This window comes from Mytilus trossulus, chromosome 3, assembly GCF_036588685.1.
Source record: "Mytilus trossulus isolate FHL-02 chromosome 3, PNRI_Mtr1.1.1.hap1, whole genome shotgun sequence".
In the NCBI taxonomy this organism is placed as follows: Eukaryota; Metazoa; Mollusca; class Bivalvia; order Mytilida; family Mytilidae; genus Mytilus; species Mytilus trossulus.
The window spans coordinates 81,794,969-81,819,799 of NC_086375.1; the positions used below are offsets into that span (position 1 = coordinate 81,794,969).

Sequence of the window (24,831 nt, forward strand, 5' to 3'; positions counted from 1 at the left end):
AATGTATAAATTTCAATTTTTGTAGAAAAATAATCTTAGATGAATAAGATATTCAACATTATTCAGACACGTGCCCGTATTTCTTTGATGTGCCGAAAATCAATGAACTGTTTGACACGTGTCAAATTACATTACTGATTACACGGGAATCATGCTATTTGTTGTGTTTTATGGACAAGATTGGTTAAGTTGGATACTTTTAAAAAAAAATGAATTGTTGATGTGTTTTTTTCAGAATGAAGAAGTATTTTTTTCTCATTCACAAGTGTATTTTGTAATTATTTCTTGAAAATAATAAATTTGTCTCCAGAACAATATATTATATCTAATGAAGGTGTTTTAGTTTGATGTTCATATTAATAAATGACAGAATACGGGCGACGACGGACATGCGTTCGCACAGGTATGGAGCCGAAACACATTATTTTGTTTCTTGTGGTGCACTTTTCAGAATTTATTTTCTTTGGTACTTTTTCAAAATTTTATCTGTTTTTTTAATTTACATATGAAGACGTTTGAGCAATGTATTTCAGGACAAAAATAAACCATCTGATAAAAAAAATTTACTACATGTAACCAAACTTATTTAATGCCAGCTACAAGTAAACAGACGGATTTAGACAGAAATTATTTTTTTGTGCGTATGCTATAATGGTTCATTTTCAAAATTTATTATCATATGAAGAACACGTTTGAGCAATATATTTCTGGACAAATACGAGTTCAATACGATAAAAAAATTTTGCAACCAATATAAAAAAATGATGTGGTAGGATTGGGTGGAGATATCCGTTTGCGCCAAAAATGCGTCCTTTTGCGCCACAACTTTTTTTCTCAAATGTTACGTTTGCGCCACATGTTTTAAAATTAGATGGTATCATTTGCGCCAAAAATTAAACATACGATTGTGCCAGTTAAAAGAAAAATTACTTCCCTACCCTTTATTCGGACTTGGGACCGGCATTGTAACATGTTTTTCTTACTGCTGCTGCATGGGTACTTCCAAATTTAAAGTATGTAGTAGCTTTTAACTTCTATTCATTGTCCAAAAACCGGGTTGGTGATGAGATAACTATTCACAAGAGACAAAATGTACTAAACACTGTGGAACATTCATAATGGAGAGTGGACAAATAAAAATCATGATTTATAGGGTGGTTTTTTTTCGGAATTTACTCATGTTTTAGTGAAGCCATTTGTAACGCATCTTTGTCGGATTAAAAATAAAAACAAAAAAGTTATAAATATATATATTCATTTTGTCTTCATGTCTCTCACATAAACATTTTACCAAGCCGACCACACTCTTACTTATAAGTTAGGCGCACATCCACAGGCACTTGTTTCTGTCAATATGGGGTTTACTTTCCATACCAGTACTAAAAAAACACAAGGTAGCTAACGGGAATTTTCAATGTGTTCGCTTCAACCAATATGTTATTACTTTCCCTTGCCCCTTTCACGAATAAAAGTACACCAGTCTTTCGGTAATTGATTTATCTTTACAATGAAACAACTCTCACGTACCTTGAGAATACCCCTCAAACAGTATAACACACTTGAGATGAGAATTATTGACCTTTTTCCAGACCATTGAATTTGGAAGGACTTAACTTCCGGTTTACTAAGGAAGTTAATATAACACAGCAATCTAATTGGTCGAATTCATCTGGTTACCTGTTTATTTATACTAGTTACCAGAAACCAGAAAAATGTGACCAATGGGATTGCACAGTTTTATTAACTTCCTAAGTAAACCGGAAGTTAAGTCCGTCCAAATTCAATGGTCTGGAAAAAGGTCAATAATTCTCATCTCAAGTGTGTTAAACTGTTTGAGGGGTATTCTCAAGGTACGTGAGAGTTGTTTCATTGCAAAGATAAATCAATTACCGAAAGACTGGTGTACCTTATTCGTGAAAGGGGCAAGGGAAAGTAATAAAATATTGGTTGAAGCGAACACATTGAAAATTCCCGTTAGCTACCTTGTGTTTTTTTAGTACTGGTATGGATAGTAAACCCCATATTGACAGAAACAAGTGCCTGTGCGCACATCAACATTAAAACCTATGGCAAATCACTATGTCGGGAAACAAATGAAACAAAAGCATAATTATTTGTCCTTTTAATCATTTTTACTTTTAAATAAGAACAACACATTTTATTAAAATAATCATGTATTAATCTTTTCGATACAATTTTTAATTGCTTAGATTAAAGAATATATGATTGTTTAATCAGTTGTTATATTATTTGGCACGTGTCAATCGGTTCATTGATTTTCGGTATATCAAAGAAAAATGGGCACGTGCCTAGAAAATGTTGAATATCTTTTTTATTTACGATTATTTTTCTATAAAATTTGAAATTTATGCATTAAATATCAATCTTTAACATAATATGTAAAAAAAACACGTATAACAGTACTCTTTCTAGTCCTTAGTGGCATTGTATAGTCCTTAGTGCACTAAGGAGTCCTTAGCAGTGTTTAGACGTACCGATCAAATAGATGCGATTTTCACTTTCGACACGAATAGCACAGGCACTTGTTTCTGTCAATATGGGGTTTACTATCCATACCAGTACTAAAAAAACACAAGGTAGCTAACGGGAATTTTCAATGTGTTCGCTTCAACCAATATTTTATTACTTTCCCTTGCCCCTTTCACGAATAAAAGTACACCAGTCTTTCGGTAATTGATTTATCTTTGCAATGAAACAACTCTCACGTACCTTGAGAATACCCCTCAAACAGTTTAACACACTTGAGATGAGAATTATTGACCTTTTTCCAGACCATTGAATTTGGACGGACTTAACTTCCGGTTTACTTAGGAAGTTAATAAAACTGTGCAATCCCATTGGTCACATTTTTCTGGTTTCTGGTAACTAGTATAAATAAACAGGTAACCAGATGAATTCGACCAATTAGATTGCTGTGTTATATTAACTTCCTTAGTAAACCGGAAGTTAAGTCCTTCCAAATTCAATGGTCTGGAAAAAGGTCAATAATTCTCATCTCAAGTGTGTTATACTGTTTGAGGGGTATTCTCAAGGTACGTGAGAGTTGTTTCATTGTAAAGATAAATCAATTACCGAAAGACTGGTGTACTTTTATTCGTGAAAGGGGCAAGGGAAAGTAATAACATATTGGTTGAAGCGAACACATTGAAAATTCCCGTTAGCTACCTTGTGTTTTTTTAGTACTGGTATGGAAAGTAAACCCCATATTGACAGAAACAAGTGCCTGTGTGTTTTTTTAGTACTGGTATGGAAAGTAAACCCCATATTGACAGAAACAAGTGCCTGTGACGAATAGGTCGAGTTGACATTTCTGTCATCGGAGATAGTATTGAGATAAATGGGATATACAGATCTTTGATATATGCAAAAGTCTGGTAATATGTTAATGAAAAAGTGTGTATAAATTTTCGTAAACGAAGTTACCTGTATACTTCACCAAGAATTACATTTGAGCGCTAAGATCTGTATGTGTGATTTGGCTTATGTAACATCGTCAGTCGGAACTACTCGGCTATTCACTTCGTGCAACCAGAAAGGCCGAGTAGTTCCGACTGGATTTTTTTGCGTTGCTATTAAACCATTGAGGCCACGTGATTGAGGCCATCTATTTTTATTGCGGGTTCCACATATTTAAATCGGAATTATAGAAAAAATGGAATGTTGTGAGCAGAATCAAAACAGAAATGATGAACACTGCAACATTTCCAGCAAAATATAAATAGGATGGAGGATCTGTGTATTCACATTATTTGTAAAACTCTCCTTATTCCTGTGAAGCGTGTGCTTTACATCGAGGCTTATTATGCTAAGCATCGACGCCACAGTACTTCAACCTATCAAACAATGTTTATTTGGGGCATTCGATCTATTTTTACTCAGATTTTGTAATATTTTAATCGAAATTATAGAAAAATTGAATATTGTTAGTACATATAGAATAGAAAAAGATAAATACTTTTGGCTAGAGATAATTTGGATGGGGGTTCTGTGTATTCATATTATTTGCACAACTCTCCTTACTGATGCCATATTTTGGAATTTCCGTGACCTAAATGGTTCGCGAAAATTAATATTTTTATATATAGTATAGTAATCATGCTCACAATTAGTGAAAGCAAGATAAAAGAAGAATCTTGGTTGATGTCGAAATAATCATGCTCACAGTTACAGAAAGCAAACCCAATGTACTGTATCTGTTGATGTAGAAATTATCCTCGCCGTTATTGAAAGCAAGCTCAATTAACCTCTTCTGTTGGTGAAGAAATCATGATCGCAGTTACTGAGAAAATTATCAAGTGTACTTGGTGAAGAAATAATGATCAGAATTACTTACAGCAGGCTCAGAGTAGTTATTTTGGATGGAGAGTTAACTCATTGGCACTCATACCACACCTTCCTAGATGTATCAGAGTAGTTAATCTGTTCATGTGTAAAAACAAATCATGCATGCTCGAAGTTACTGAAAGCAAAGTTTATAAAAACTCATAAATTGTTGGTGCAATCATGCTCGAAGATACTTAACGCAAACTCAATATGACTACCCAATGTCTGGAACCCTATATCATATTTTTAACATGGAAGGTAATTTTCCGTTGATCTTCGAATGAGTAAACGTCTGCTATTTTAAGAGTAGTAACTGAATGTAATTTAATGTATCAAGCACACCTAGCTGTATTTGTAGTTAGTATGATTAAAAGTTCTATGGGATAGATACAACTACATAGTCACAAAACTTGATAGAACATCATCTTTATAGCTGAACACAAAGGCAGTTGAAACTTACATTCAATCTTTTTTGTGTATAAATATTGCCTGAAAGTGTGTTAAGTTCCATACACAAAAATGTCTATTGTATATTTGAAATAGAAAAAAAATTAGTTAGCATGCTTTAAATGCACTTTGAGTTTATTCCAGTAACCTTAGTTATTAGCCATGCCCTGTTTGTGCAAGTAAATTAACTCCTCCAATTGACATTTATACTCTACTCAGTCTAGAAATAACCACAATGGCATGACATAATATATCTTATGTTGAAATTGTATTATAAAAATTATAAAAATGAAAAACAACTTTCAATATCAATGCAGAGATGATATCACTTGTTTAAGTGTGGGTTGGTTCCATTTAAGTGCATAAATCAATGGGGAAGTATGATTGCTATTGAGAAAGACAAAAGGGAAATGCATTCAAAAAATATTCTTTAGCTTACTGGCTGTTTCCGCTAGTCATTTTGATGAGAATTTAATCACCGTTAAAGCTATATTTAAAAACATTTGAAAGCAGCAATAAAATTTTAAAGACTTTTAAAATAGAAATAAATGACAAATCGTTTGCACTAATTTATCACTATTCTCATTTTAATTGAATAGTATTCTTCATCATCACTTTGTAAAATGGTAATGTGTGAATTTTAATTCATAATTCCACAGGAGAATGCATTTGTTAGGCAAAGTATAACACAATTACTTTTAGACTAGAATTTACAAATGAATCAATAAATCTTTTGTATCCAACTAATGCAACGTCATCATATCAAGTCTTCTTACGTCATTCTAAGAGAAAATAAAATAAAAAAAGTACGATTTTTTTTTATATTTTTTGTTTGTTTTCAAAACTCACATTCCAAACCAAACTAAAAATAAAAACAATTCTCTATATAAAAAAAAAGGAAAAAAATCATAACGGTTATTTTAGACAGTAATTTGTAATGACATGCTCACTGTAATTGATTATTATGATCCCTGCACAGTTACAGAAATTTGTAAAAGGAATATATTGCTGTAAAGCCACAGTATTTTTGTAATGACAAGATCGTTGCAAAGTGACGGAAATCTAGAAAAACAAGATCACTGTACAGCGACGGTAATCAGTAATGAGTAAGTTACTGAGTTACTGTACAGTGAGTCTGACCTAAGTCAGTGATGAGTTATTAACTGTACCGTGACGGAAATCAGTAATGAGTTAATAACTGTACAGTGACGGCAGTCAGTAATGAGTTAATAACTGTACGGTGACGGTAGTCATTAATGGGTTAAAACTGTACAGTGGTAGTATTTTTTATTATTTTGATAACTGTACAGTGACGGAAGTCAGTAATGAGTTAATAACTTCACAGTGACGGAAGTCAGTAATGAGTCAATAACTGTACAGTGACGGTAATCAGTAATGAGTCAATAACTGTACATTGACGGTAGTCAGTAATGAATTAATAACTGTACGTGTTAGTTATCTGTTATATTTTGATAACTGTACAGTGATGGTATTGACGGTAATCTGTTATGAGTTAATTACACAGCAGTGACGGTAATCTGTAATGAGTTAATAAATGTACAGTGACCGTGATCTGTAATGATTAAGTTAATGTACAATGACGTTAATATGTTAATAACGGAAAAGTGACGGTTATCTGTAATGAGTAAGTTAATGTACAATGACGGTAATGAGTTAATATATGTACAGTGGTGGTAAACTGTAATGATTTAATATCTGTACAGTGACGGTAATTTGTAATGAGTAAATTATTGTACAATGACGGTAATGAGTTAATATCTGTACAGTGACGGAAATCAATAATGATTTAATAACTACAGTGACGGTTATCAGTAATGATTTAATAACTGTACAGTGACGGTAATCAGTAATGATTTAATAACTGTACAGTGACGGTTGCCTGTAAATATCTTAAAAATAACTATACCTTGACAGTAATCTGTGTGTTAATTACTGTACAGTGACGTTAATTTGTGCAATAACACACACATACATTAGTTATGTGGAGTTATACGGCCAACATTTTCCCTACTTTTATTCAATAATTTAATTTTGGATGTAACGCGTCTTCTGATTGGCTGACGTTATTTTGTTATCAGCCCATATACTTAATTTAGTCATGTGACCGTGACGTCATCAACGTTTTTGCAAGCACTTTCCTCAATAGTTTACCGATACATATTTTGTTCAAATGAAGTCATTTTGTACATGCATACCTTGATTTCTTACTTGAACCAGATTTTCTACATTAGTTGAGGTTTGAGTTAAAAGTCCGTTCAAGTGTCATAAATAACTTAATATACTTACTAATAATGAATGTCATGTGAGACAGATATTTGCAATAACATTAAAGCTTTTATTTGAGTCGGTGATTTGTGATGAAATTATAGATGTTATTAGAGACAGCGATTTTATATGACTTTTGTCATTATCGCTTTTGATTGGGACGATGATTCGAAATACATTAGATGTGTTATTTGAGCCACGTCGACTAGTAATGACATCAAATAAACTCATCATAGGTACAAGAATTAGAATGTGGAACGCCAAACGCGCGTTTTGTCTACAAAAGAGGGACGAAAGATACCAGAGGGACAGTCAAACTCATAAATCGAAAATAAACTGACAACGGCATGGCTAAAAATGAAAAAGACAAACAGACAAACAATATAACACATGGCACCACATAGACACTCGAATAAAAAAAATGTAAAAGGGACAAATACATTACCAAGTTTTAGATATTGAGGACCAACAATTCTTTAAGGTAATCTATTCCTTGGGATAGTATGACATGAACCAACGACAAGCACTCAGTCTGAATAACACGCTTTTGACTTGGAACGGATACGTAAAAAATGTGGCGGGGTTAAACATGTTTGTAAACGCTCAAACCCCTTCTTAGTCTGGGACAGTCTATGTTATAGCAGCTATGTTAAAGTTCAACATAAGAACACACTGTAAAAAGCAGTTGCAAATGGCTTAACTCAATAAATTGTTAAGAAGCAAAAATAAACCAACAAACATGAAAACAATGGACACAATTGCAAAACACTGATATAAGAGTACTTGTAGTTACTGAAAGCTATCCCAAAGAACAAATCACGTATTCCAGACGAGTATCATTTAGTACACATCTAATGGATTTAGTTTTAAAAAAGACGACATTAACTGTCTGAAAAACACATGACCTTGTGCAATGTCAGTATTGACAGAATGAATAATAATTAGTTCTCCTAAATTTACATATTTTAGCAACTTTATTTTTTTATATGTTATATTTTTTTCAACAAACAAAATCAATGTTTGTACCAATAAAAACAATATTTAAGGATTTTACTATTGTACTAAATTTATGACATTTAGGAATACGTTTATTGAATGATCAATTAGTTAATATGGATCGTATCTAGATTTACGGGCTTTGTAACAATATCTCCGGAAAAAAAAAGGATTTGGTATGGGGAATGTGTCAAAGAGACAACAACTCGACCAAAGAGCAGATAACAACCGAAGGCCACCAATTGGTCTTCAGTGCAGCGAAAATCCCGCAACTGGAGGCGTCACGGCTTCAGCTGGCCCCGAAACAAAAAAGTATTTTACAGGTGCATCCAATCTTTTTAACCAAATATGTATAGCTGTTTTAGACGGTGAATTGTAATAACAGTATAGCTATAATCTGAGACAGTGATTAGTAATGATATTAAAGCTTTTATCTGAGGCGTTTGTGAGTTATAACTGTTATTTAAAATGGTGATTTGTAATAGCATCATTGCTGTTTTAGAGACATCAAGATATGATGACTTTAAAGCTGTTTTTTTAGACGGTGATTTGAAATAACATTATGAATGTTGGTCAAAACGTTGATTTGTTCCGACAGTTTTTAAAACTGCTGTACGCTGAGAATAAGAAATAACTAACTTTCTTTTTATTTTTCTTTGATAATTTTCAAGTCGTGATTTACGCTACTAAAATCATCTTTTATAGTGACAGTAATTCTAATGGCAAATTATAATTCAATTTGTACAGACACGCTATATAATTATATAATTGTATATAAAAAGATTAAACATGGTTGCGGGATCCCAACCTCCCCCTAACCTGGGACAGTACAACATAAGAACGAACTATAAAAAATCAGATGAAAAAGTTTTAACTCATCATATGGATACAAATAGAAAAACAAAACAAAAACGCAGACTGGACGTGGCCGAGTATTTGTACATCCAAACAACAAAAAGACACTAAGTACAGATCTGAGAGTAATCGCAGTTATCGACAGCTAACAACTAATAATAAAAAAAATTGCACATCTATGTCAATAAGAATCTATATCGGATAACATATAATTTAGGAATGAACGTCACGCTACAGCTGCAATGTGTAAAAGATTTTTAAGTAAAAAGAAAACTACATTTTTTTTTTTTTAGTTCATTTATACATTTCGGAGTTATGTAAGGCATACATTTCCCTGAACTAGTATGCATTATTGTTTAGGGTCAGCTAAGAATTTCCTCTCTGCGTTGAAGATACACTAGTAGACTTGATCCCCTTATTCGGGTTGTCTCGTTGACATATGGCCCATTTCCATTCTCATTTTGTAATTGCGAAAAGTCATTTCAGTTCCAGAACATTTGAATATTGGGTTTTAATATCCCAAATTTATCAATTATGAAAATATCATCAATATAGGATAAAGCTGTTAAGCTTTTTTTTTTTAAAGCGTATGGTATAACTAATCTTTCAACATTAACATTCAGGCTGTATTTCTACATTTTAATACTTATTTCAAAGTGAAAACAGTAGAAATGCATACAACATTAGTATTAAGCTGAACTTGTTTTTTGTCTATTGTAGCTCGTGACAACTTTCATGTATGGGTGAACAGCGAACCAGTAGAAACAACAGTAAGTGTAGTAATATAAGCCCTATATTATTGCAATTATGTAAATGGGATCTCGTAAAAAGTTTTACATTTCAACTGATTTTAATTATTTACAGTCTGATGAAATGATATGAGCAAAACTGTTTTAAGATACTATAGTATTCTAACGTCAGCAAATGTAATATCATATATGAAATATTAAACTTCATTAACTGAATAATTATTGTCTCTGTATGACCTGAATAGTTTTTCACAAGCAGAAAACAAATAAGTGCAAAAACTCGTTTATTCTTCTAATTGAAAACCAATTTTAGTTTTTCTACGCTCACATAAAAAAGTCCTGTCTGATAACTACTTTACTTGTAATATATTTGTGCAGAAAATCTGACGGTGCTTTCTAATTGAGAGAATGGAGTTGTTAATATAAGTTCAAAAAATGGAATCTGTTATATAAAGTGGAGATAAAGTGTTGATATGAAGGCCCCAGCAGATGTTAATCTTATTCACATTGTGTCATCTTCTGCTTGAATCAATAAAATAAATCTTGAGAAATACAGTTAAAATATCGTTTGAATTACTTAATTGAAACGAATGGGTAAACAAAGGAGCTTTTGAAAATCACAAAAGGAATATCCAAACTAATCAGTGGAAGACAAACTGGCAACGCCACGAAAAAACACAGTCTACAAAACACAAGACTGTACAACTCGAACCAAACCAAATACCAGTCTACATAATACAAGACAGTGCAACATAAACCCAACAAAATACCAGTTTACAAAACACAAGACTCTATAACACGAACCACACCAAATACAAGTTTACAAATCACAAGACTGTGCAACACGAATACCAACAAATACCTGTCTATAAAACATAAGACTGTACAACACGAACACAAAAAAAAAACAGTTTACAAAACACAAGACTGTGCAACATTAACCCAACAAAATACCAGTTTACAAAACGCAAGACTGTGCAACATTAACCCAACAAAATATCAGTTTACATAACACCAGACTGTGCAACATAAACCCAACAAAATACCAGTCTACAAAACACAAGACTGTGCAACATAAACCCAACAAAATACCAGTTTACAAAACACAAGACTGTGCAACATAAACCCAACAAAATACCAGTTTTCAAAACACAAGACTGTGCAACATAAACCCAACAAAATACCAGTTTACAAAACACAAGACTGTGCAACATAAACCCAACAAATACCAGTCAACATTACAAAACACAAGACTGTGCAACATAAACCCAACAAAATACCAGTTTACAAAACACAAGACTGTGCAACATAAACCCAACAAAATACCAGTTTACAAAACACAAGACTGTGCAACATAAACCCAACAAATACCAGTCAACATTACAAAACACAAGACTGTGCAATACGAACTCCAACAAATACCTGTCTATAAAACATAAGACTGTACAACACGAAACCCAACAAATACCAGTCAACATTGCAAAACACAAGACTGCATAACACGAACATAAAAAAAATACTAGTCTATAAAACACAAGACTGCATAACACGAACGGCCCCAACAAATACCAGTCATCATTACAAAACACAAGACTCTGCAACACGAACTCCAACAAATATCTGTCTATAAAACATAAGACTGTACAACACGAACACCAAAAAATACCAGTCTATAAAACACAAGACTCTGCAACACAAACTCCAACAAATACCTGTCTATAAAACACAAGATTGCATAACAAGATCCCCAACGAAACCCAGATTATAAAACACAAGACTGTGCAACACGATCCCCAACGAATGCCAGTCTATAAAACACAAGACAGTACAGCACAAACCAAACCAACTTGTTATTCTTGCTTAAACAATATTCACGGGATTTCTACGGTTCTACCTTTAACGTGTTATGGTGTGGTCTGACGAATTGGACGAGTTACGAAACGGGTAAATGTTTCGAATGAAATAAGACATCAAACGCTATTGAAGAAATTAAAAGAAAAATAGATAGCTTTATATGTTCAAGAGTCATAACATTGTCAGAACAGTCATGAATGTATGGATTTCTTAAATAAGATTTATGACTAAACAAAATTTCTGTGGTAAAAACTGTGTTAAAAAGTAACGCAAACGAAAATATAAATTTAAAATTAACTATACTTATATTTAAAAGTCAGTTCATTATAAAAATATAGAAGAAGTGGTATACTAGTATGATGTATATAGATATAAGAAGTGGTATATGATGTATATAGATATAAGAAGTGGTATATGATGTATATAGATATAAGAAGTGGTATATGATGTATATAGATATAAGAAGTGGTATATGATGTATATAGATATAAGAAGTGGTATATAATGTATATAGATATAAGAAGTGGTATATGATGTATATAGATATAAGAAGTGGTATATGATGTATATAGATATAAGAAGTGGTATATGATGTATATAGATATAAGAAGTGGTATATGATGCCAATGTGACAACTCAGTCTCTCCCCCATCCAAGTCACAACTTGTAAAAGTAAACTTTTATTTTTCAAAATACGGCATTCAACACGGAGTCTTGGCTTACACAAAACAGCAAGATTGGTTATTAAGAGCATCAAATTTGAATGAAAATTGTCAGCTCTTTCTCTACAACACCTGTTGTTTACATTACTGTCTATTCTATGTTAAATCTTTCTTCAAATTCTAATATGCATTGCGACATTAATATTTGTTTAACCTGAAAGTACAACATGAGAGTTTGATAATATTATATAAAACCATAACTAATCAATTTCACTGTGAGTTTCATAATTAAAGCAGCCTGAAATGAATTCTATCAAAACCATGTACCTCCATGATAATAAAATGTTTAAATCGATACTTTATAAATATTCATGTCTTTTGAATTGCAAATAAACTGCTTTAATCAGCTGGTTCGACAATGAGATTTGTAATGACATGGTTACCAAGTCTCTATCAATGGATTATCGGATTATTACAGTCTAAATAAGTATTGATACATGTATGATTTTAATATATCAAATCTGACCTTTGTTGATGCATAATTTCTACATTTATTCATTACGCTATCAAGAAAGAGTTCGTTAAATAATCAAATTAAATTTTACCAAAATATACTGGCACAAATATTTGTAAATGAACGTTTATGATATATCATTCGGTCAGTTTTATGTTCAAAATATGTCCAACACATTTTAGTTTACAGTGCTACAAACTTGAAATACTTTTTATATCATTTTTTTAAAAAGACAATCATGAAATTTATTTAAATACACTATTTGTTTTCTGCAGTTTTTTTTTATCCCTGATATACAATAGTTTGGGACATTATGTTTTCCGTTAATATGTCCGGTCGTCTGTTTGCATGTCGAGTTTGACATCGAGTTTAAGTTTTTGGTTCGGGTGGTCTACCATGCAGTTGTTGTTTCATCAACTTTAAGTTCATTATGATGTGATTATTTTTCTATATTTATAGATATGTCAAAGGAATACTATCCAGATTTCGCATATCTCCCATCAAGGGAATGTGAGAATGAAAGCAGGGTATTTTGTCACATTCCTAAAATACAATTTGGTGTTTTACAAATATAGTCGTTATTATTTAACATGTACAGTTCTGTCAACTCAATATTTGACCTGCAAGTTACATTTTGCTTCTATTTTTCAGGCCTACATTTCAGACGAGGGGTATGATGATGACCTGTTAGTTACATATTTCTTCTCTTTTTCAGGCCTACATTTCAGACGGGAAGTATGATGATGACCTGTTAGTTACATATTACTTTTCTTTTTCAGGCCTACATTTCAGAGGAGGAGTATAAAGATGACCTGTTTGTTACATATTTTTCTCTTTTTCAGGCCTACACTTCAGACGAGGAGTATGATGATGACATGTTAGTTACATATTGCTAAGCAGTTTCAGGCCCACATTTCAGACGAGGAGTATAGCTTTTTTCAGGCCTACATATCAGATGAGGAGTATGATGATGACCTGTTAGTTACATATTTCTTCTCTTTTTCAGGCCTACATTTCAGACGTTGAGTATGATGATGACCTGTTAGTTACATGTTTCTTCTCTTTTTCAGGCCTACATTTCAGACGGGAAGTATGATGATGACCTGTTAGTTACATATTTCTTCTCTTTTTCAGGCCTACATTTCAGACGAGGAGTATGATGATGACCTGTTAGTTACATATTTCTTCTCTTTTTCAGGCCTACATTTCAGACGATAAGTATGATGATGACCTGTTAGTTACATATTTCTTCTCTTTTTCAGGCCTACATTTCAGACGTTGAGTATGATGATGACCTGTTAGTTACATATTTCTTCTCTTTTTCAGGCCTACATTTCAGACGTTGAGTATGATGATGACCTGTTAGTTGCATATTTCTTCTCTTTTTCAGGCCTACATTTCAGAGGAGGAGTATAAAGATGACCTGTTTGTTACATATTTTTCTCTTTTTCAGGCCTACACTTCAGACGAGGAGTATGATGATGACATGTTAGTTACATATTGCTAAGCAGTTTCAGGCCCACATTTCAGACGAGGAGTATAGCTTTTTTCAGGCCTACATTTCAGATGAGGAGTATGATGATGACCTGTTAGTTACATATTTCTTCTCTTTTTCATGCCTACATTTCAGACGGGAAGTATGATGATGACCTGTTAGTTACATATTTCTTCTCTTTTTCAGGCCTACATTTCAGACGGGAAGTATGATGATGACCTGTTAGTTACATATTTCTTCTCTTTTTCAGGCCTACATTTCAGACGGGAAGTATGATGATGACCTGTTAGTTACATATTTCTTCTCTTTTTCAGGCCTACATTTCAGACGTTGAGTATGATGATGACCTGTTAGTTACATATTTCTTCTCTTTTTCAGGCCTACATTTCAGACGTTGAGTATGATGATGACCTGTTAGTTGCATATTTCTTCTCTTTTTCAGGCCTACATTTCAGACGGGGAGTATGATGATGACCTGCTAGTTACATATTTCTTCTCTTTTTCAGGCCTACATTTCAGACGGGGAGTATGGTGATGACCTGTTAGTTACATATTTCTTCTCTTTTTCAGGCCTACATTTCAGACGAGGAGTAGGATGATGACCTGTTAGTTACATATTACTTCTCTTTTTTTTAGGCCTACATTTCAGACGGGGAGTATGATGATGATGACCTTTTAGTAGCATATTTCTTCTCTTTTTCAGACCTACATTTCAGACGGGGAGTATGATGGTGATGACCTGTTAGTTACATATTTCTTCTCTTTTTCAGGCCTACATTTCAGACGAGTGGCATGCTGATGACCTGTAATTTACATTGTGTTTCTATTTTTCAGGCCTACATTTCAGACGAGGGGTATGATGTTGACCTGTTTTTCAGTTTTGAATCCCACAAAGGCCATATCTTCAGTGATGTTGACAACGATCGTGACGAAATGATAAATTATATACTTATTGATGACGTATGCGTGGGTGATAGTTATCAAACTGTTCACCATCAGACAAAGAAAACTTCATGAGGCTCACGTGATAGCAGATTTTGTAGAGAGTAGTGTAACAAACTGTTTTGGTAGTTTTTGTTTTATTGAGAAACTAAACATTGTCAAAAGAATTATTATTTGAATAAGCATTGAGATATCTTTTAAGAACGGTGAATGCTAGTGCCCAATTTGTGATTTAGCCTTAAAAAATAAAAAAACGAATAATAAAGTCTGCCAGAAACATCTTTTAACACTTTATGGCGCTGTAGTTTTAAGACAATACCAGTTGGCTAGTGTATATAGAAGATCGGAGTTGAAGTTTCTTCTGCCAACAGCTAAATGCAAGTTGCATATCAAAGATGTATATAAATGTAAATGTGTATTACCTTTATGAAGTTTCGTTTGCCATTTTCAGTGTTTATTTTTTTCCCTTTATTTATATGCAACCAAATCTTCGACGCAGATTATTTTCGATCGTTGAATTATGATTTGATAATTTTGCTCTTTATGTGCATCAATTTTTTGTATTATTTTGTATTTAGATGAGAAAACAATTGGATTTTCTTTCAAGCAAGTGTCAAGATATTCACAGTAAAACTTTAAAATGTCGTTTGATATGATTTCAAAAAGCTTGTTTTTTATTTGATTTTGTGTTTTAATGCTAGTTAAGGTACGTGATAGATACATAATTTGAACATTACAACGCTTTATTTATCGAGTGTAATTAGGAAGCTACCATTTGATTTTTATGGGAAGATGGGGAGCTAGGATGAAAGTAAAAAAAAAGAAGCAGGACGGGAGTTATCATTAGGAAGAGAAAAAAGGCTTCATGACAATTTATGTAAAAACAAGTGTCAGAATAAACAATAAAAATAAAGGCAGGATCAAATAGAGTGAAAAATAAAAAGGGAGGACAGAGACCAACTATAAAAGCAGTCCACAATTTCTAATCCTAGCTAGAACTTCCCCATAAAAATCAAATGATAGCTCCCTTACATTCATTTTAAAGCTATAAATTTATATAGTATTTGAGCAGTTTCTTGTGATTTTAAGATTTATACAAAATAAAATGTTCACTTTTAATTATACTTTATACGAATACATGACAATAAAATGAGACTGGAATTATAGAAGGAACAATGATATTTATTAACACAATAAAGAGCTTCAATGTGATTCGGGGAAATATTTTGTTAACTACCACTCGTTATTTTTTGTTTTATGCACAGTACACATCTCCTGATCTATCCTTCATTTAAGTTGACTATTTCAGTCGTGTGTATTCAATAGAAGTCCGTCCATATCATATCATATCAGACATGAATCAACGCATGCCAAACAAATGCTGAAAATAACACATTGCTCAAAATGTATAGTTGCTATAAAAGTAACTTCACAGGGGTTGCATATTTCTATATTTATTGAGTTTATTTAATAATAAGGTTAATGTCAATAACAAGAGGTACGTATGTTTGATTAATTAAACGAATAGTTATTTTAACACTGCATTTATCTTAAAAGTACCAATGTGTGCCTCTTCTTTCTAATAAGCTCTTGCTACCAATGAGGTTTTTTTTTACCGAACCAAATAGATTTATTTCCAAATCGCCTGTCACCTCTTGCTATTGGTTAAAAAAAAATCCCCAAGTTTATAGATAATCTACGGATTTACTGCAATAATCCCAAGTTAAAATCTAATCCAAGACCTTGGTTGAAGAAATGGAACAGTTGATATTTGAAAACACAATTGGAACAATGGACAACCTATGTAGCAGAGATTTTGATATAATTATCTTCATCGTATAATTTTTACTTTACTCTTTAGCTTACCATATATTGATAGATAAATGTTTTTAAAAAAAACCTGTACTTACAATTGAAAGACTCTCTTAATATTGTGTTGTTACACCTCTATCCCGGCCACGTAAGGGTGGTCGCCGCCAGGAGATTAGCTTAATCACCGCCGCGTTCTGTTTCAAGTCAGGAGCCTGTAATTCAGATTTTGTCGGTTATTGCTGTATATTTTTTTTTTATTTGTTCATTGTTTTGTACATAAGTCAGGTCGTCAGTTTTCTCAGTTGAATTGTTTTACATGTGTCATTTCCTATAGCTTTTTATAGCTGACTACTAGTATGTGGTATGAGGTTTGCTCATTGTCGAAAGCCGTATGGTGACATTTTTAAGTTGTTAACTTCGATGGCATTTGTTCTCTGGTGAAGAGGTGTCTCATTAGAAATCATATCGTCTCTATGGTTTTATATCTTCAAAGAGCGAGATGACGAAGATATTATTGGGAAATTCAAACACATAAGCCGAAGACAAACTGTCGGTCAACGCCATGGCAAAAAAAGGACAGAAAAACGACGAAAAGTCTACAAAACGCTAATTCAAGGGAAACTTTAGTCATATTTCAAGTTTCCTTTTTAAAAAAAAGGATAGTTACTGTCAGGTAAAATAAATTTAAATGTTCTTCAACCCTCGTGTCCTAAAAATTTCTGAAACCAAAGTGATGAAATGCTGTCTGACAAGTGTTTGTCTTTAAATCTCACCCTAGTACATTGTATCAACTAGTTGGGATTATTAGAAGAACTTTTAAATATTTAGATTATAAAAGCTCTTGCCTACTATGCAAGGCATTAGTCCGTCCTCATCTTGAATATGCTAGTAGTGTATGGAACCCCCCAAAAAAGTAAGATATTGAGACAATTGAAAATGTCCAACGTAGAGCAACAAAGATGTTACCCAACCTTAAAGATTTGTCATACGAAGAACGCTTAAAAATCCTGAAAATTCCAACTTTAAAAGGAGTAGCTCCAGTAAGACCCCTTTTTGCCCCAAAATATAGCAGTTTTATAAAATTGTTAAATGTAAACTTTTAGTTATTTATTGGACAGAAAAATGCTTCTGCTACATAAATATGGGCTGTTTTGACAAAACAATGCACATATATCGGGTAGTAGCACCATTAAGTCATGCTAAATTTTTGTGGATTTTTAAGCGTTCTTCGTATGACAAATCTTTAAGGTTTGTGGAGATTCTAGCATTTAAGTTAAATTTTAGACGGTTTCCGTGTAAAACGAAAGTGGCCGCATTCGTGTTCATCCTTAATATTGAAATGTAAGTTGTATTTGATGATAATACATAACATATATAAAGGTTGTGGATGAACACGGATGTGGCCACTTTCATTTTTGACAAAAACCATCTGAAAAGTGACATTTTTCGGCATATTTTGTAGATTTTTCAAATTTGAGCTTCAATCGGATCGTTTTTAATGACTAAATCAGTTAAAATCTTTCACATAAACTATTTGAATCAAATGAAATAGACCCTTAAGTGTTTAAAAAGTGGTCAAAATCTTTCGTCAGATTAAACTGAAATTTGAGGCCAAAATCGGTCCTTACCGGACCTACTCCTTCAGATGGCTAAGAGGCGACATGATAGAAACATACAAGATAACACCAGGTGTATATGACTCAAAAGTGACAGAAGGTTTTTTTACTCGTAAAACAACCTCGACCACAAGAGGCAACTCTATGAAATTGGTAAAATATAGAATCAGACTAGACATTAGAAAATACTACTTTACTAACAGAGTAGTGGAAGTATGGAACAGCCTACCAGACATCGTAGTGACAAGATTTTTGGAAATCGCCTAGACAAGCATTGGAAAGAACACCCAATGATATATAATTTTGACACTGAAAACACCTCTAACACCGGAAGTAGCACAAGTATAGTTAGTGACGATGAACCAGAGCCAAATATAGAGGAGCAAACTGATCTCCTGCGTTTGGAAACACTTAGGTAGATCAACTGTATTTCTATAGACCTCTAGTCTCTCTGATTATAGTTTTGTATTCTGTATTGTTTGACCTTCTTCTGCATTGTTTTTTGGTATTTTTTTAAATACAAATTTTGTATTTTGCATAAGTCTTAATACTGTTTTGGTGTATTTTAGGTTAACAAAGTGTACAGTGAAGCATCTTTTTAAAATCACAACCTTCTATAAAATTAAGAATAGAAATGGGGAATTTGTCAAAGTGAAACCAATTAGACCAAAGAGTAGTAAACAGCCCAAGGCCACCACTGGTTCTTCAACACAGCGAGAAAACCAGGCACCGGAAGCATGCTTCAGTTGGTCCCTAAGCAAAACCGGTACTAGTTCAGTGATAATGGAAGTCATACTAAACTCCGAAATATATATAAATGAACTGAAATTAACAATCATATACAAGAGTAACAAAGGCCAGAGTCTCCTGACTTGTGACAGGCACACAAATGCAGCGGGGTTAAACATGTTTTGTGAGATTTCAACATCCCCCCTATACCTCTAACCAATGTTGAAAAACAAACATAATATGTTGTGATGTTACACTATTGTTTCAGAAAAAGGCAGAAGGTTCGGTACCATTAAAACGTTTAATCCCGCTTCAAATGTTTGCACCTGTCTGAAGTCAGGAATCTGATTTACAGTAGTTGTCGTTTTTTATTTAATATTATACATGTTTTTCGTTTCTCGTTTTTTTTTTATGTAGATTAGACCGTTGGTTTTCCCGTTTGGATGGGTTTACGCTAGTAATGTTGATGCCCTTTATAGCTTGTTGTTCGGTGTGAGCCAAGGCTCCGTGTTGAAGACCGTACATTATCTATATCTATATACGGCAAGACGCACAGTAAAATTCAGTTTAAAGTATGTCCGAGTACGATGTCGAGACACCCGGTCACAATCCATCTGGAGGTCCTGCGATTATCTCAATTTGTGTTTATTACCCTGGTGTGTTGTCTCTTCTTAACAAATAAACCAGATTTACACACCGGAAAACTACTACTACCTTAATAAAAAAAAACATATGAAAGGGATGCAAAAGATGCCAAAGGGAAATCAAAACTCATCGGTCGAAAATAAAATGTCAAAAACATGCAAAAAGACTAAAAACCAAACAACAGATTACAAAATACGAAATAAAAGCAACACGAACCCCACCAAACCATTGGTGATCTCATGTACTACGGAAGGATATGCAGATCCTTCTACACAAGTTTCACCATTGTGTTGTTCATTTTTAAAGAACAAACCCGGTACTAAGTCTAATTTGGTACGCGACATTTGGTAGGCAATAATCTGAGTCATGATAAGGTTGTAAACAAGACATGCTATTTACCACGCCATCACATGTGGCCTGTGCTGATGTCTTTAAAAAACTGTTTATCTTCAAGAGAATATATCAATCTTCTTTGTTGTTAACATGTGATGGCGGTTTTTAAACTACAGTGACTATCAAGAGTTCATTGAGTATTTATATTTGTCATTGGCTTTTAATTTTGTTCGTTTTCAGTCCTGATGAAGGTACCTCCAGAAATCCGCTTCACACCCATCAAATTTATAAAGATATATTTTTTTTCTAGCACTGGGTGAATATGCTTCTATAGCGGGAAACTATGAGTCCCCAATATTTCATGTTCGGTCAACCAATTCGGTTGATGACGATGATTAAATTTTCCAAGGGATGTCTTCAACATAGCCACTTGCAAATTTTGGTTAAATAGCACTCTTTTTAAAAGCATCAATCATGTTTCAATGAAATCATGATAGGAAATACAAGCTCTGTAAAATTGTTTCAAGCGAGAGATATCTATTCCATATATCACTCCATATACAATCCTGTATAGAAATGCAAAATAAACTTTTATATAACTGAAATAAATAACTAGAGAAGTGTGGTACCATTACGATCTTTTAAAAGCAAGCGAAACCCACTTGCATCTGAGGTCAATTTGGCCTAATGGAACTAACATATTTTTCTTCATACTTTCTAGATTAAATACCGCGAACTAATAAAAGTATTAAAAAGTTATCTGAAGATCTTCCATATTCGTCAAGAAATGTCTCCAGTGTTCAGTGCCTTGGCTGAAAGATCATTTGATTATATTCATAATTATACAGTGAGCACATGATGTGTTTCTCTCCAAAACATCATTGTAATAAATTACTTTGGCCTTCGTAGTCCCTTTAACTGGAATTAAATTTTTTAAAAAGTTAAAAATACTGGGTGTCTACACAATGCAGTTAACTTTGGTGGGAAAAGGGGAGTAACTGGTGGTTTGACTATGAAAACCGCGGGAAAACTGAAGAAAGTTGTTGATAACTGAAGTTTCTGAACCATACAATACAAAGCGTACAAATACTAAGCTTTTAGGTAGGTGAAACTTTGAGTAAAGAATAATTACTGAGGAAATAATAGAGGTTGGAAGGAGAATCAATATGTTATGTCCCACTGTCTGGTCGGTTGATCTTTTCATCACCAAACAGCTTGAAAATAATCATTGAGGCTGGTCATTCCGTACCTAAAGCCATTTCGTACCTTAAGCCGTTTCGTACCATTTTAATTTCGTACCATTTTCATTTGGTACCCATGAACAAAACTAGTTTTACTAGTCTACTAGTCTACTTCCATATATTTAAGCCAATTGCATATACCATTTTCTGCCATCTATAATACTAAAATTACGAGGTCCAATTTGTCAGCCGTCATCACGTAAAAACGACGAATCAAAGAATTCAACTTTATATATAACTTATATAGTACAAAGGTGTAGATTAAAAATTACACCCCTCCAGGCCCTTTTGTTTTCCAAGTAATTAATATTGCCAATAATTAAGAAGTTCCGTGTCGAGTCCGATACTGATACCAATAGTATATTCACCTGTTACCTATTACCTTATCTGTACTTTCCGCATCTGACAGGCGCACCACCAAACGGTGTATTCAGGAGTATGCTATTTATACAGGTCAAAATCACAGGGTCGACACTACTAAATTCCTCAAATTGTTACCTATTGTGGTATGTTTAATTTGATCAGTAAGACTTTCTAAGATAACAATACGAATACTAATCACAGTTCCAGTTCGACGGGTTCAAACAGAAAGATTTGAAAGCAGAGAAAACTGTGTATTTTATCATCAGCATGACTTTATCAGATGACAATAATGATACTGAAATAAGGCTTGCGCATAGTTATATACTTTTATTCAGTCACGGACCCGCGATATCACGGGTGTGTTCTAGTAAATACTAAATACATGATGTAAATGACGTAAATCATTAAAATTTTTATACAAACATAAAATGTTGGCAATTTCTTAAAACACAAAAAAACGTATATATACTGTGGCTATTCATGATGATCTGTATGGAGTGTAAATAATAGAAAGTGGTCAAATGTGCAGAACAAAGAAATCTAATAGGCATTTCAGTATAGAATTGATAAATATTGAAGTATATGGGTACTTCTCAAGATTTATTGATTTGGTTTGGGGTTTGACGGAAAAACTATCAGAACTAAGTAATAAATTAACCACATAATTCCAAAGGTAAATAAATACAAGTTTTATCTTAAAGTAGATATATATTTTGTCTTATAAAATGCCACAGATTTATTTGTTGTGAAATGTTATATGATATTTTTGAATTTAGGAATGCAATTTGCACCATTTTCTATTACCCTGTTTGCATTTAGGTATTGATCATTTTTCATGCTACAAGTTGTATTCAGATATTATGCATCAGGAAAACCCAATTTAATGTGATTATAAGAAAACTACACCATAGAATTTGAAGATAGTCCAGTCAAACTAAGATTTAACCTCAAACTAATTGCAACAGAAAATGTTTTAGTTCTAATCTATAGCATTATACCCCATAAAATCTAAGTTGAGGAAAACTGAAAATCAGCATTTTCAATTTCCTATGGAAATTAACATTGGAAGGGGAGATAACTCTTGCAAAAATGAGTCATTTTTTGTCAGTTTTTGGTAGTTTTTCTTGAAATTTATGTAAAGTATGATACTTTGATGGGGTTATAAGTTTGTATTTGACTAAATTATATAATCTTCTACTCATGAAATGTACAAAACCGAAGTGTTATGGGTAGTTTTATTTTTTTCATGAATTTTTCATTAAAGAAATTCCAAATTTGAAGCTTTGTAACCGTTTTGAAAAAATAATGTGAAATTTTGGTATTGTTTATATCTGTATATTATATTGTTTCAGCAACTTACTTATCTAAAGAAACTTTAAACCACAAAAAGAAGAATACATGCTTAATTATTCTTTTTAAATTTGAGATTCTTTACCTTGACTTGTTGAAAAATTCAAAAATGGTCAACTAATGAATTACGAAATCTAGATTATAGCTTGGTAAAATATATGAAAACACCTTTAGAGTTGTTTGTTGTACTCTAAAGACCGCTAAAAAACCAAGAATCAATACATTCTGATGAATAGAAGCGGTAAAGTTATAATTTTGTATCAATTTTTATTGATCTTTCTGTCTTTTTTGCAAGAGTTATCTCCCTTTTCAATGCAAATCTCCATAGGAATTTTAAAAAGTACTTTTTTTAGTCTTCCTCAAGTAAGATTTTATGGGACTTTTTTCTGTGTATATTTGGGATATAATACTAAAGATTAAAACTTAAAAATCTTCTGTTGCAATTACTTTTGGGTTAGGGTCCATTTTATGCTAGATTGACTGGACTAAGATGAAATATTAGAATATAGCTCTAATAATATGCTTTGGATAAGAAAAAGAAAAAAAATTGGGTCACCAGATTCGTAAAAATACTTATATATATATATATATATATTATTATTATAATAAATTAGGTAAATTTATAATACATTCTGTTGCAAAAGTTACTTTATCTGAGTTATCTCCCCTACATCTGAGTAATTTCCCCTTATTTCAATAAAAAGAAAAGTTATTATGTTTATTGTCAGATACATCCATAAGTATGATAAAACACATAATTTTTGTCGAGCCTGCAACTTTTGTTGTAGAAAGCTCGACATAGGGATAGTGATCTGGCGGCGGTGGCGTTAGCTAACTTTTTAAAAGCTTTATATTTTAGAAGGTGAAAGACCTGGATGCTTCCTACTTTGTATATAGATGCCTCATGTTATGAAGTTTCCGTCAGTCACATGTCAAATATCCTTGACCTCATTTTCATGGTTCAGTGACCACTTGAAAAAAAAAAATCAGATCTTCACTCAGGCCAGGAGAGCTCTTCCCTTCACTTTGTGCCCGTCGTCTGTCATCTGTCGTCCTGCATCGTTAACTTTTCTCTGAAAAATATTCTCTGAAACTACTTGGCCACAATCATCATTGGAGTATCTCGTTTAAAAAATGTGTCCGGTGACCTTGCCAACCAACCAAGATGGCCGACATGGCTAAAAATAGAACATAGGGGTAAAATGCAGTATTTGGCTAATAACTCAAAAACAAAGCATTTAGAGCAAATCTGACAAGGTTAAATTGTTTATCAGGTCAAGATCTATCTGCCCTTAAATTTTCAGAGGAATCGGACAACCCGTTGTTGGGTTGCTGTCCCTAAATTGGTAATTTAAAGGAAATTTACTGTTTTTGGTTATTATCTTGAATATTATTATAGATAAAGATAAACTGTAAACAGCAATAATGTTCAGCAAAGAATGATCTACAAATAATTAACTGACCAAAATGGTCAATTGACCCCCTAAGGAGTTATTGCCCTTTAAAGTCAATTTGTAACAATTTTCATAAAATTTGTAAATTTTTACTAACATTTTCCACTGAAACTACTGGGTTAAGTTCATTATAGATAGAGGTAA

General features: G+C 32.9%; 2 protein-coding genes across 2 annotated transcripts in view; both read left to right on the forward strand.

Moving 5' to 3' along the window:
• The window catches only part of LOC134712604 (uncharacterized), a 44,500-nt gene extending 28,237 nt beyond the window's left edge, over nt 1–16,263 (forward strand). The window contains exons 3-4 of the mRNA XM_063574325.1: nt 9,649–9,698; nt 15,037–16,263. Of these exons, the coding sequence (XP_063430395.1) occupies nt 9,649–9,698; nt 15,037–15,219 (233 nt within the window). The 3' untranslated portion in view covers nt 15,220–16,263. The remainder of the gene's footprint in view (nt 1–9,648; nt 9,699–15,036) is intronic.
• The window catches only part of LOC134712608 (maleylacetoacetate isomerase-like), a 270,737-nt gene that overhangs the window by 188,425 nt on the left and 57,481 nt on the right, over nt 1–24,831 (forward strand). The gene's annotated exons all lie outside the window — the stretch shown is intronic.